Here is a 13,385-nt window from a genome sequence, read left to right as displayed (position 1 = left end):
AGTCCAAATTCTATATACTCACCTCAAAAGTTAAGACTGCATCTAGCATCTTGCCCTCTTCACCAGAGCTGCTCTGGCTCTGCCCTAATCCCCCTCCCGTTTCAGATGTGGCCTCCTTTATGAAGCCTGCCTAGATGCCTGTAGGAGGAATTTTTCTCCTCCTGACCCCATTCTACCCACCCCACAGGATTCAGTCCTTTATAAATGCCATCTCCCTTCCCAAAAGTTAGAATTCTGGAGGAAAGGGTGAGGCTGTGGGACTCCATAGGGCATCCCCCTGGCTTGGCCCTCACTTTTCTGTCACCATCAACACAGCTCCTGGTTATGAGATTTCCTTCACCAGGGCAGTAACAATATTCACACAGTTAATTTTCCCAACCAGTGAAACCAATACTATTCTTTCTTTCTTTTTTTTTTTTTTTGAGACAGAGTCTTAAGCTGTCGGCCTGGGTAGAGTGCTGTGGCATCACAGCTCCCAGCAACCTCAAACTCTTGGGCTGAAGCGATTCTCTTGCCTCAGCCTCCCAAGTAGCTGGGACTACAGGCACCCACCACAATACCCAGCTATTATTTTGTTGTTGTTGTTACAATTGTCATTGTTGTTTAGAGGGCCTGGACCAGGTTTGAACCCGCCAGCCTTGGTGTATGTGGCCAGTGCTATAACTGGCCACATACACCACTGGCCACCACTGGCCACTGAGCTACGGGCACCACCGCCAATACTAGTCTTTTTTTTTTTTTTTTTTGAGACAGAGTCTCAAGCTGTCGCCCTGGGTAGAGTGCTATAGTGTCATAGCTCACAGTAACCCCCAGCTCGGCCTCAAGCGATCCTCTTACCTCAGTTTTTCTATTTTTAGTAGAGACGGGGTCTTGCTTTTGCTGAGGCTGGTCTTGAATTTGTGAGCTCAAGTAATCCACCCACCTCAGCCTCCCAGAGTGTTAGGATTACAGGTTGCCGGTACTATTCTTATCCCTATTTTCCAAACAAGGGAGTGGGAACACAAAGAAAAATTCACCACCCAAGATCTACCTGCAGCCAGGAATCAAGCAAGGCAGTCTTGGCTCTCAAGATGTTGCTTCCATGGGACCACTGCCATTCCCCCTTTACACAGGAGGAAACCAGGGCTCGGAGAGGCTAAACCATTTGTCTGAAGTCACACAGCCAACAAAGGTAGCATTGTGGTTTGCCTGCAGGGCCAGCCAGCTAAACTACCACCACCACTTGTGCATTATACCAAATTTAAGTGCCCTGTTCTCTCCCCTGGGTGTGGAGCAGGAGGTCTCTCAGAAGTCAGGGGCCAGGTACCACAGCCCTGAAGCCACCTTCTAATCTATTACCTCTTCTGGAGAGGTCAAGGCATCAGAAGGGCACACACACAGGTACAGACAACCACCAATCCACTCTGAAGCTCACTGACTCCCAAGGCATACAGGGTGAAAGATGCCTTTATGGGCTGGGGTGAGATTTTGATCTTGGCGGTTTCTCTTTAAATTCTTTACGATTACGAAGCAGCAGGAGCTGCCAAGGAACATGATTTACTCCTTGAGCATGCACCAGTTCCTTGCTTAGTGCCAAGGGAAGCTGGATCCAAAGAGGGAGGAGCAGGCATCATGCCAGGGAACCAAAGACAAGGCCTGTGCTGCGGAGGCCAAGCCAGTGGCAGTCCCATCCAAATCTTGGCTAGACCTGGAAGGGTCACAGCAGAAGGCCCAGACCATAGGTCTTGCTGACTCAGGCTGGAACTCAGGCTGGGTCTCCGGCAGGTTCTCAGGTTAACACAAGGATCCTATCTCTACTCTCTCCAAAGGCTAATTTCTGGCCAGCTAGGGGACAGATAGCCCTCAGGACCTCCTATTCCCTAATTAGCCACTTCCAAGTCCCTTCTCAGGAGTAAGGCAGCTCCCATTTCCAGGAAAACTGAGATCCCTGATGTAGGGATCTGGACTCATTTCATACTTTAGGTTATCCTTCTTCACGATCCTGGCTCATCCTAGAACATCTACCCTTCCCTGACTTGCTAGCTCCAAATCCCACCATGACTGTCAAAGCCATCTGACCTCTCCCCAGCTCCCTGGTAACACCCTTGGCCTCAAAGCTCCTGAGCCTCCACCTACCTCCCTCCAACTCCTCTCCCACTCCTCTGAAATCTCAAATCCCATGCCTTGCTTTGGCTGGCCAGGGAGCCCCTAGGGCAGCGGTTCTCAACCTGTGGGTCATGACCCCTTTGGACTATATTAAAGGTTCGTGGCATTAGGAAGGTTGAGAACCAATGCCCAGGGGGCAAGAGCAGGTAGCCAGGCCTGAGGCCCTAAAGACTCTTCCACTCCCACCCATGTTCACCACCACCCAAGGGTAAAGTAAATGACCTATAAACTCTTCATTTATAAACAAGGAGACCCAGTAACTTTGGTCCTCTAGTGCCACATGCAAATGATATGAGCAGTGGCATCGTTCTGGACCATTAGCCCCAGAAGCCAGGTCAACAGAGGTGGGTGTGCAGTGACTGGTATCCATCTATTCATCCTTCACCTACAGATCATCCTTCCTCACTGAGCAAGCCAGTTATTCCTGGGGTTAGAGAGGGCCCAAACATCAGGGCTGCTCTGGACATCAGAGCCCTTTCCTCTCTTGGGCCCTGGCTTTCCCACCTGTGACATGAGAGGGCCTCCTAGAAGATCTTGCTCAGTGGAGCGCCTGTCTTGATAGCCTGGCAATAACCAAACCCAAAGTCTTGCTTTAGCAGGCAGAGAGCATAAGGAATCTCCCCAGTGAAACTCTGACCCTTTCCTTGGAAAATAAGGCTAGAGAAGCTGAAGCTAGTGTGGCAGCATCCTGGAAGTCTACCCCTAGCTCATGGGAGGGGGCTGTGCCTATAGCACCACCACCACCCCTGCCCTCCATGTTCAGTCCTGGGACAGGCTCAGGTATTAGGTAGATCCAGGGTCAATGTCAGTCCTGTTCCTGAGTGATTTGGAAAGCCACTAGTCTCCTTCCTCACAGGAAACTTAATCTTTGAAGGGACCACTACTTTGTTATCATCATAATTACCTATTCTTATTTCTGTTATTTTCATCTTTCCTGACCTCCCCTGGCAAGAAGAACTTATTCTCCCTCTCCCTATTTCTGTCTCAGTTTCCCCAGTAGCACAACCACCTCATGTCATCACAAGACCCCTCTCTCCCAAGGCCTAGACAAAGCCAGCCCAGGCAGCAGCAGTGTTTTGGAGGGTAGCTTCCTGGGAAAAAGTAAACACACCCCAGCCTGAACAAAAGACCTGGCAGGGCCCTGGCAATTGCCCTGCTACTGCCCTAGAGGGAGGTGGTGCCCCACAGCCTGGGTAATATCAGGGTGGGGAGAGGAAGAGCTTTTTCTCTGAACTTGGCCAGGGACTCTGAGGTAAAGGGAACTCCAGGCCCAAGAATGAATGGGTGGAGGAAAGAAGGTCCCACTGTCTAGGCCAGAGGTCCTCAAACTACGGCCCGTGGGCCACATGCGGCCGTGTGAATTATATCTGTTCCCGTTTTGTTTTTTACTTCAAAATAAGATATGTGCAGTAGGAATTTGTTCATAGTTTTGTTGTTTTTTTTTTAAACTATAGTCTGGCCCTCCAACAGTCTGAGGGACAATGAATTGGCCCCCTGTTTAAAAAGTTTGAGGAAAAAAAAAAAAAGTTTGAGGACGCCTGATCTAGGCTCTTCAGCCCAGACATTTATGAGCTCTCAAGAGCCAGGAATCAAAGAATATCTCACCTGCTCCTGGAAATCTTCCCCACGTGATCCCTCATTTCTGCATGATCTTGGCTGTGCTGCTGTTAGGAGTTCAGAAACTGGGCCACTGGAGCCCCCCACATTTGACTGAACCCTTGGCCCCTTCATGCTCATACCCTCCTGGCTCAAGAGCTGGCTAGGGTGCCTGAGCGGATGGGCGGGCAGCAACCCAATTCTGGTCCAGTTCCTGCCTTTGTTCCTTTATCTGCCCTGGGAAGTGTGGCCCTTCATGCCAGCACCTCTGGCTTGGAGGATCTAACCCTATCCAAGCTGAAACTGGCATCTCCCAGTTGTAGCAGGACCCAGGACAGGGCAGGAGATGCCTAGCCTGGGCCTAGGGTACAAAATATAGTGTCCATCCAAGGCCCAGGTGAAGAAACTGCAACATGGAGCCAGAGTGACCCACACTGCTTCTGAGAGAGACCCCCCGCCCCAGCCCTCATGTATACCCTAGTAGGAAGGACAACCCTCTTTCCAGTACCTGGCATAGCTATAGGACCCCCATTTCTCTAGGTATTGGTCTCCATTCTCTCTTCACAAACACTTGGTGAGGGCTACTCTTCACTGAGAGCACCTGATGTGCACATGACCAGGCTGAGATCACCTAGCCTGGGGGATGCACAGGACCTAGTACACAGCAAATGTTGAGCTCCCAGGGGCACTGACCACCCATGTGTCCATTACTTTTTCAGCCAGTTTGATTGTGAACATCCCATCTTGTTCATTGCAGAGTCCCTAGTACTCAGCACAGGGCATAGCGCATAGTAAGTACTCAAGTATCTTTTATGCTAAAGTGTCATCTAAGCATAAAATTAGGGTACAAGGCCAGGTTGGAACAGGGAAGGTCATTAAGGGCAGGGGAATCTGTGTGTGTAAAGGCATAGAGGCCCTGGGATACAGTAGCCCCAGGTATGCTACAGCCACCCCAGACCACCACAGCAGGCAGCTCCACAGGCTCTCTGCCAGGCTGCCAGCAAGTTCAGCTTTTAGTCACTGCGGGTGTGGGCTTCAGAGCTAATTGAGAGGGAATCGACCCAACACAATGTGGGCGCCAGCAAGGCCAGGACACCAGGGTTCTATTTCTGGCCTCACCTCTGCCTCTTGGCTGACCTTGGCCCTCCCCTTACCTGAACCTCAGTTTCTCTCTCTGGAAAACAGGAACAGAAGGCTTTGCCCCTTTGCCCTTAAGGTCTGATGAGGTTTAAAGGAGCATACACAGGACCTCCCTACGTGTCATCCCTCTTGCTTCCTTGCATGCATGATGACAAAATCAATACCCAGCGTAGACACAAGGTCCCAGGATGGTAGAGACCAAGCCGCCCTTCCTTCCTCAGTGGGGAGAAGAGATACTTCACCCCCTTGTCCAGCACCCTAGGCCAGGAAGGGGGTGGAGGGGGTCTAGTACTTTTAAGATTTATTAATCTGCTCTCAGGAATTGCACCAGGGAAGGGTGAAGGTATCAGTAGAATAAATATCTCACCTTCCCAAGCCTGGGAAAGGGAGGTACTTTTCCAACTCAAACAGATTAACTCTTCTTTGCCCATTTCTCAGGCCCTGCTAGGCCTCCTTTCAGGCACATCCTCAAAAATTCCAGAAGTCAGTGACTGGGAAGAGCTGATGATAAGCAGCTTACCTTCCACTCCTCCCATCAAGTTGTAGGGGTGGGATGAGGTCAGGGAAGGGGCCTTACAGGGGAATGTGGTAAGGTGGGGGCTGGGCCTCAGCCAAGCCTGAGGAAGAAAAGGTCAGCCCAGCCTTCCACCCCAATATGGCTGCCCCGAAATCTAGCCAGGAGTGAGTTAGCCCCACCCAGGGCAGGGGCTGAATGAAGTTACCTCTGGCCAAAGGAGGGCCAAGGCTGAGAACTCACAATGACTTCAGGTCCCCCAGGCCCTAGCATGCCACTACCCCTTACTGCAGGCCCAGGGTAGACTCTCCCAACCACACACACCCTTGAGGAAGTGGCCAGTGAGCCATCAGTACTTTAGCTATATGGACATGTGTGTTCACTTGCCCAGTGGGTTAGCTGCAAAGGTGATGGGGCTGGTGACCAGCTGCTCACTGTGCAGACCTTAACTCATGAAAACCTTCCAGTGACCTTGCAGGCAAAGTGCTCACTGGGATCTCAAAAGCTCAGGTCCTCACAATAGCATATGCTCTGCATAAACCCCCAGGTAGCCTCCCTGCCAGTTGCAAGTGACAGCACCCTCCAAGATTCTGGGAACCCCTCCCATTTGGAGACTCATGAAAAGGCTCCTCAAGTACCCACACCCCAACAGAGCAGGTCCTGTTCCTCCAGCTTCCTGAGGCCCCAGTGTCTGCCCAATTGTCTGACCCTCCACCCCACGGGACTGCTCAGGGCAGGCCCAGACAAATAGCAGTGGCAAGGAAGTGCCTCAGCAAACTGAAATCTGGGAAGAGTGATACCCCCATCTCCCCAATTATTGCACAGAGAGAGAAACACTCCAGACCCTCAGCTACCCAGCTCAGGAACCCACAACCTGATGCTGGAAAATGTCCAGACTAGGATCCTTTGGCAAAATGTCTATGTGGTCCAGTAAGTCCTCACCTCCTCAGTCCCCTATTTCCCCCCTACACACCCGGGCATTACATGTGAATATATAATTTGTCCTCTTTTTGCCCAGACCTCTCTCTCCTCTCTTGTGCAGTGGAACAAGTGCTGTGAAGAAAGGATGACTTCTAGAGAAGAAAGGGGAAGCCGGGTGGCGCCTGTGGCTCAGTGAGTAGGGCGCCGGCCCCATATGCCGAGGGTGGCGGGTTCAAACCCAGCCCCGGCCAAACTGCAACAAAAAAATAGCCGGGTGCTGTGGTGGGCACCTGTAGTCCCAGCTACTCGGGAGGCTGAGGCAAGAGAATCGCTTAAGCCCAGGAGCTGGAGGTTGCTGTGAGCTGTGTGAGGCCATGGCACTCTACCAAGGGCCATAAAGTGAGACTCTGTCTCTACAAAAAAAAAGAAAGGGGAAGCCTCTGGCGGTACCTGTGGCTCAGTGGGTAGGGAACCAGACCCACATACCGAGGGTGGCGGGTTTGAACCCAGCCCCAGTCAAACTGCAACAACAAAAAATAGCTGGCTATTCTGGTGGGCGCCTGTAGTCCCAGCTACTCGGGAGGCCGAGGCAAGAGAATCGCCTAAGCTCAGGAGCTGGAATTTGCTGTGAGCTGTGACACCATGGCATTCTACCGAGGGCAATAAAGTGAGACTCTGTCTCCAAAAAAAACAAAAAAAGAAAGAAAGAAAGGGGAAGCCTCTTACCTTTGAATGAGAGCTGGACCCGAGGCATGGCCATGAGGAGGTCCTGGGTAGGGGTGGCTGGCCAGGCCCCAGTCAGAAGGGAAGCCCAGAGGAGGAGACCAGCGACAGGCATTGTGGGAGGGGCCTAGGGCCCAGGAAGCAGGCTCTGCTCTCTGTACACCTGGGAAGGGAAACAAAGATTGAAATGTGTGAAGCAGTTGGGGGAGCCCCAACCAACCAACATTTCCCTTGTTCAGTTTCTGGCCAAAGTACCTCAGTCTCCCTTCAGGGGGTATCTCTCCATGTTTACACCCATAGCCTGGGGCCATGAATGCCCTGATGTGCAATCCTCTTGTAAGTTCTTTTGCCTCCCTTCATCTGGAGAAGTGTCACCCATGGGTCAGGCAATGATGGACAGCCTGGGCTCACTAGAACTAATAGGGGCAGCTGGAGACTCCAACCGTACCTCTCAGAGCATACTGAATTCCACTCACAGCTCAAGAAGATGATCTTCGACCCCTTTTCAGCACCCAACAGGCTCTCTCCCCTCTACTCACTCCCAAGAAAATGGGCTACTCCTCTTAGCCACCTTGAAGAATGGGGGAAGATATGGGGTACATCCCTGCCTACTCCAGCCAAAGATCTCTTCTGAGTGCAGAGAAATCTGGACCTGATTATTGGGGTAAAGGGGAGACTGGGGAAAGAATGGGGGATGAGTGAGACACATGCAGAAAGCCCAAAGCAGAAGAGAGACAGCATCATTCAGAAAAAGAAAGGCAGAGAATAGCAGTGCCCACTTTCACTAAAATCAAAGCAGGAAGGACTTAGATCAGACAGACAGAAGAACTTTCTGGTAGGAAAAAGTTCCAACTCTGCTTCTAGGGGTGAAGAAGGGGAGCCAGGATGGTCAGTGGGCCTGGGGCAGGCTCTAAGCCTAATTCATTGTTCCTTTCTGAGTCCCCCACATCTCCAACAGGTCCAAGTTTCAATACTATGTTTTTCAAATATTGTCTCCCCAGGCAGGCTGGCTGTTGGGTAAACGCAGCCCAGCACCAGTTGTCAGAACATATTGCTCCCTCCTGGCACAAACCTGTGCCAACCCCACCCCCCATCACGAGGATGCACTGTAAGTGGGGCATTAAGAATGATAATGTGGGGAGGCGCCTGTGGCTCAAAGGGGTAGGGCGCTGGCCCCATATACCGGAGGTGGCAGGTTCAAACCAGCCCCGGCCAAAAACTGCAAAAAAAAAAAAAAGAGAGAGAGAGAGAGAAGAATGATAATGTGAGCGCCCTCCCTGAGATCTGCCCTGTCTAGTCTCTTCTCCCACAGCAGGCAGGACCCCAGGCCCATTTCTAGATCTCTGAGATGTGACTTGGCAGTACTGTGGCCTATTAATCCCCTGCCATAGCTACCTAATACTGAGGCAAGGCCCAGGCTCCACATTTGACTCTTAGGCCCCATTGGACATGCCCTGGTACCCTCCCCAGATCTACCTCCCTGAGCCCTTGATATATCTGCCAAGGTAAACTACTCATGGTACTCAGACAGGAAGTGCAGCTTCAGGTCTCCTGGTACCCTCATGTGGTACTCTATGAGAACACCCTCTCCTGAGCGCCTCATACACCTCTCACAGTTCTTCAAGATCTCCCGTCACAGTTGCTCCCTCCTAGGGAGGTTGGCTTGAGGGAGGGAGAACTAGAACCAGCCCTTCCCTGGTCTGAGGGTGGGGAGGGCACAAAGTTAATGCTTACTAAATGGCAGCCTCTGATGCGGGGGGTAGGTGGGAGAAAGAGTGTGCAGCCACCATCACTCTTAGGGTGCACCTGAGAGGCCCCTACTAACAGTTGTGTGAATATGTACACGTACACACTTGCATGCCCACACATGTCTTCACAAGCATGAGTTTGCTCAAAAACTTGACCTGCTAGTGGGGTGGGGCTCAGGGAAGCTGAGAGGTACCATCCTGGCTTGGGGAGGGCAAGATACAATCTGAGTCCCTTGGAGAGATTTAATCCTATGTATCAGGGGGCTCTTATCAACCTACATTCTGCCCCACCATGACCTCATTTTTCCTGCACCTATTTTCATGGTGACAAGGTCAGGGTCACTAAGAACAGGATTGGAATCACCTAAGATGTCCAGGGAGGTGGGAGGCCTTTCCACTGGGCCCCAACAGTGACCTCCACAATGCTTTCACCCTTTAAAGAGGTGAATGAGAGAATGCCCAAATCGGCTGGGGCCTCAGGCCCAAGTCCAAGCCTCCTTTGGGGCAGCCTAGTCTAATGCAGAAGACAAGGAAAGGGAAGGAAGGAAAGGAGGAGAAAGACAGTGAGAGAAGGGACAGCATTTCTACAGTCCCTTTTCCTCTGCCAACCCCTATATGCCTTCTATTCAGCCCCAGCCCCAGAAAAGCCCCCAAGTCAGACCAAGAGACAGAGAGGGAACAGCCACAGCCACCGCCACCTGGGAGCCCACCGGGAGGAAAGAAGAGAAGGAGGGAAGGAAGGCTGGTGGGAGGGAACAAGGGAGGGAGGGAGGCAGGCGGGAGGGAGGAGGAGGAGAGAGGGAGGAGAGAGGGAGGGACGGAGGAGAGACGCTCAAACAAAGAAACGAGGAGCTGGGGCTGGCAAGGGGTGCAGGGAAGGGGCAGCTAGAGGAAGGAGTCCAGAGGCACTTGGGGGCAGGACAGGGGGCCAGGTGGTTCAATTATCCAGTCCGATCCAAACCTCCCAGGCTTGGAGTGAGGCTGGGGAGGACAGCCTGCCTCAGGGAAGGGAGGTTGGCTCCAGAGCAGAGAACTGCCTGGATGGAAAAGAGGCAGGAACAGGGACTGTGGGGGAACATGGAGAGGAAATTATTAACGACACCCCACCCCCTACCCAGCCCCTCAGATATTCCCTCCACCCCTTACAAGAGCTTCTTCTTGGCTCCTCAGCTTTCCCATCCCCCAACACCTCAAGGACCAGGAAGCAGAGCCACCCCAGCATAGCTGGGACTGAAACCCCCCTTTTGTGGCCAGGGTTTCTCAGTCAAGGTCACCCGAGCCTAGCTATATCCTCCCCCCAAGGTATGCTGAACAGCAGGGGCTGAGGGGGCTGAGGCTAGGCTGCCAGCCTTCTTTCCAGCCCCAGCCTTCTCTCTGGCCCCTACCTCCGCATTTCAGGGCCTAGCTTCTTCAGAGCTGAAGGGGAGCAGCCTGTGCCTGTGCCCTGTGCCCCTGCCTGCCTAGACATCATACCCCATGGGGTTCAGGCACACCAGCTGGGAAGCCTGGAAAGAGACCCCAGCTCCATCCAACCCCCTGGGCTGGGGTGAGGTTCCCAACCCTTGGGTGCAGTTTCCCCATCTCTGCAACTAGGATAGCAATTGCTGGGAGACAATTTGGATGAATTCAGGAGGATGGGGATCCCCCACCTGGCCCAGCTGCAGTGTGGACAAACTGATGCCTTCAGTTCACCCCACTCTGCTCCCCTCCCCTTCTTAGGCATCAACGTGTTGGTGGCAAAACACAGCTATCTCAAGAATTAGGAGTTATTTATCCAGCTGCCCAAGCTCTATCTCCTCCTGCCAGTACTGCCTCATTCCTGGACCACCTTGACACCCACCTATCCCATCTGCTCCAGGCAAGCCCACCAAGCTCCTGTTGTCCCCTGTCCACTTCACTACTTGTGCTCCTGGTTCAAACTGGGGCCCAAATGCAGACTCTCCCAGCTCACCTACACTCCACATACAACTGGGCCCTATGAAAAGCTGTGGGACTGGAGGTCCTCCTGTCCTGCTGCTCTGGGAGAACAACACACACACGTGGGGCTGCCAGTATGGCGCTTCCCTCTGGGCTGACCGGTCCTCTAATGGGGACACTGAGGCAGAGCAGGCGAAGCTATCAGGCAAGAGCGCTGCCTCAGGCAGCAGTGGGATAGAGAGCTGAGGCGGGAGAAGGGGGGTCGGAATTCCCGCTCCAGGATCTTGATGGCGGGGGTGGGGGGGCGGGGGTGGAAGGGGTATCTGGAGCACCCACCCACCCAGAACCTTGCAGGGCAAAAGTTGCTTTGCACAGTGGTGATCCTTTAGGCCCACACATACCCATGCTGACCCAGAGCTAAGGGGTCCGGACCGCGACAGGTACGAAGCCTGCCCCACTCCTGTAGTCCCTGTGTCCGTGGGCAGACCCCAGGCTCCCCGAACCCTGCTCCTCAGACACTTCGGCGGAGTTGCAGTGCTACGGGTCCCAGAGGGGTCACGGGGTTGTGGGCGGCCTCCTGCCCGCTCCCTCCGGGTCCCGGCTGCACTCACCTCTTCCGCTGCGGCGGGGCCTGGGTGCCCGGGCGGCGGCGGCACTGAGGGTTCCCGTTGGGCCGCCCCGCGCTAGCGGCCCCCCAGGGCCATGGCCCTGCCCGGACCCTCTCGCCGCTGCGCCTGAGCCGGGATCAGCGCCGCGACCGCAGCTTAACTGGTTCCTCGGGCTTCGGGCGCGTCAACAGCCAAGGGCCCGGGCCCTAGCCCGGGCCATGAGAAGGCTCAGGGGCGCTTGGGGCCGCCTCCCCCGGGACGGGCTGCGGGCGCCCCCTGGTCGGCGCGCCGAGGGCGCATTCCCCAGCGTGGGGCGCAGGCGTTGGCGCGCGCTCGGCTTCGAAGCGCTGCGCTCGCCTGCCTGCTGGACTAGGGTCGGGCGGCCGAGATGGGCTGCACGGTTCCTCACCGCGCGCCTTGGCCCTGCGCTGCACTCGCGGTTCTCCGGACCGCCGCGGTTCGTTCGTTCTCTCTGGTCTCGCGGCCGCCGGCGGGACAGGGAGCTAGGAGCCGCGCGGGGAGCGCAGGCAATTGGCCGCCCGTGGGCGACATTTGCATAGCGCGGCCCCGCCCAGCCCAGCCCGCCCAGCCCCACCCCCGGGGCGGGACCCGCCCCGCCCAGCCACCGCCCCGCCCCCGCTCCACCTGTCCGCAGTCTGGGCTCAGGGTTCTTAAGCAGTGGGCAACCTGTGCCAGGGGAGACTAATGTGCGACCTGCACCCTCGTCCCCGTTTCGCGGCGGCGCCCCCGCCCCGCCCTGGCTTTGTCTCTCCGTGGATACACCGCGCACATCGCGCCTGGTATTTACCCGGGTACTCAACTCCCTGGCGAGAAAGGCAGGCGCGTAGGGGAGCGACCAGCCTGAGCTCACCTGCGCACCCCCTTTTGCGTACCTCCTACCTACTCGTCGCCTGCTGCAACCCTGACCCCGCGCGTGGGCCTCGCGGCGCAAGATCCATGGCTACCTGGGCAGCTCCGCAGGTGGTGGTGCAGCCCCTGGGACAGTTGGCACCGCTGGACCTTCCCAAGGGCTGCAGCCCTCTAGCGTAGGCCAAGTAGTGGTGGGGGCGGCCCAACTCTGGCCACCCAACGACTTCCTGTGATCACCTCAACCACCAGCCCTATTTCAAGCCATCAGTTTCCACCAACCCTTCTTTTACAGTTCCATACCCAAGCGTAGCCGGATGAGCTGTGCTGTTCTCTCCTAAAGGGAACATTTGCTTTCAAATGGCCTGGTGATGACCCAAGAGCTCAGCTGAGCAGGGCCCTACCTTGACCCCAGGAAGGGATTCTCCGCCTAACCCAACACCCAAGGTCATGGCCTCACCAGCTAGGACCACTTCTCGGCCCTGCGCCAAGCACTCTTCTGAGATTCCCAGAAGCATTGGCTCTCTTTGTCCTCTCCTCCTTTTTCCTCCTGTCTTTTCCTATTCCTTCTATTTCCTCCTCCCCCCCTCCTCCCTCCTCTCTCTGTTTCTCCTTCCTTCTCCCCTCTTCTTTCTCTCCTTTACTCCCTTTTTTTTTTTTTTTTTTTTTTTTTGTAGAGGCAGAGTCTCACTTTATGGCCCTGGGTAGAGTGCCGTGGCCTCACACAGCTCACAGCAACCTCCAACTCCTGGGCTTAAGCGATTCTCTTGCCTCAGCCTCCCAAGTAGCTGGGACTACAGGCGCCCGCCACAACGCCCAGCTAGTTTTTGGTTGCAGTTCAGCAGGGGCCAGGTTTGAACTTGCCACCCTCGGTATATGGGGCCGGCGCCCTACTGACTGAGCCACAGGCGCCGCCCCTGCTCCCTTCTTTCATCACCCTCCTTCCCCCCCCCTTTCTTTCTTTTTCTTTTCTGCCCTCTTTCTATTTCCCTTCCGCCTATTTTTTCCTTCTCTTCTCTTCATTTTTTACCTCTCCCTTTTTCCTGTTAATTTTCTTCCTCCTTTCTCTTTTTCTCCTCTCACTCCTTCTTTTCTCCCTCTTTTTCCTCCCCCTTCTCTTTCTGGCTAGCAAGACTTCCAGGAGAAGGCATCTCTCCCTCTGATGTGTTAACTAGCTAACTACAAGTGTAGGGGTTGGTAGGGTAT

At 54.5% G+C, this 13,385-nt stretch overlaps 1 protein-coding gene across 5 annotated transcripts in view; it reads right to left on the bottom strand.

The window, feature by feature from the left end:
- SEMA3F (semaphorin 3F) overlaps positions 1–11,786 on the bottom strand; it is a 41,466-nt gene extending 29,680 nt beyond the window's left edge. Inside the window, exons 1-3 of one of the 5 annotated variants that reach the window (XM_053598532.1) lie at positions 11,316–11,786; positions 7,295–7,715; positions 7,043–7,202 (exon numbers count right to left, since the gene is read on the bottom strand). In XM_053598532.1, coding sequence (XP_053454507.1) covers positions 7,043–7,154 — 112 coding nt within the window. In that variant the 5' untranslated portion in view covers positions 7,155–7,202; positions 7,295–7,715; positions 11,316–11,786. Of the gene's footprint in view, positions 1–7,042; positions 7,207–7,294; positions 11,293–11,315 lie in introns of those variants that run through there. The other 4 variants (XM_053598533.1, XM_053598531.1, XM_053598534.1 and 1 more) reach the window with 4 other exon arrangements.
- Positions 11,787–13,385: the final 1,599 nt, after the last annotated feature.

The sequence above is a fragment of the Nycticebus coucang genome, chromosome 8 (genome assembly GCF_027406575.1).
Source record: "Nycticebus coucang isolate mNycCou1 chromosome 8, mNycCou1.pri, whole genome shotgun sequence".
NCBI lineage: Eukaryota > Metazoa > Chordata > Mammalia > Primates > Lorisidae > Nycticebus > Nycticebus coucang.
This window is presented reverse-complemented; position numbering and strand designations above follow the sequence as displayed.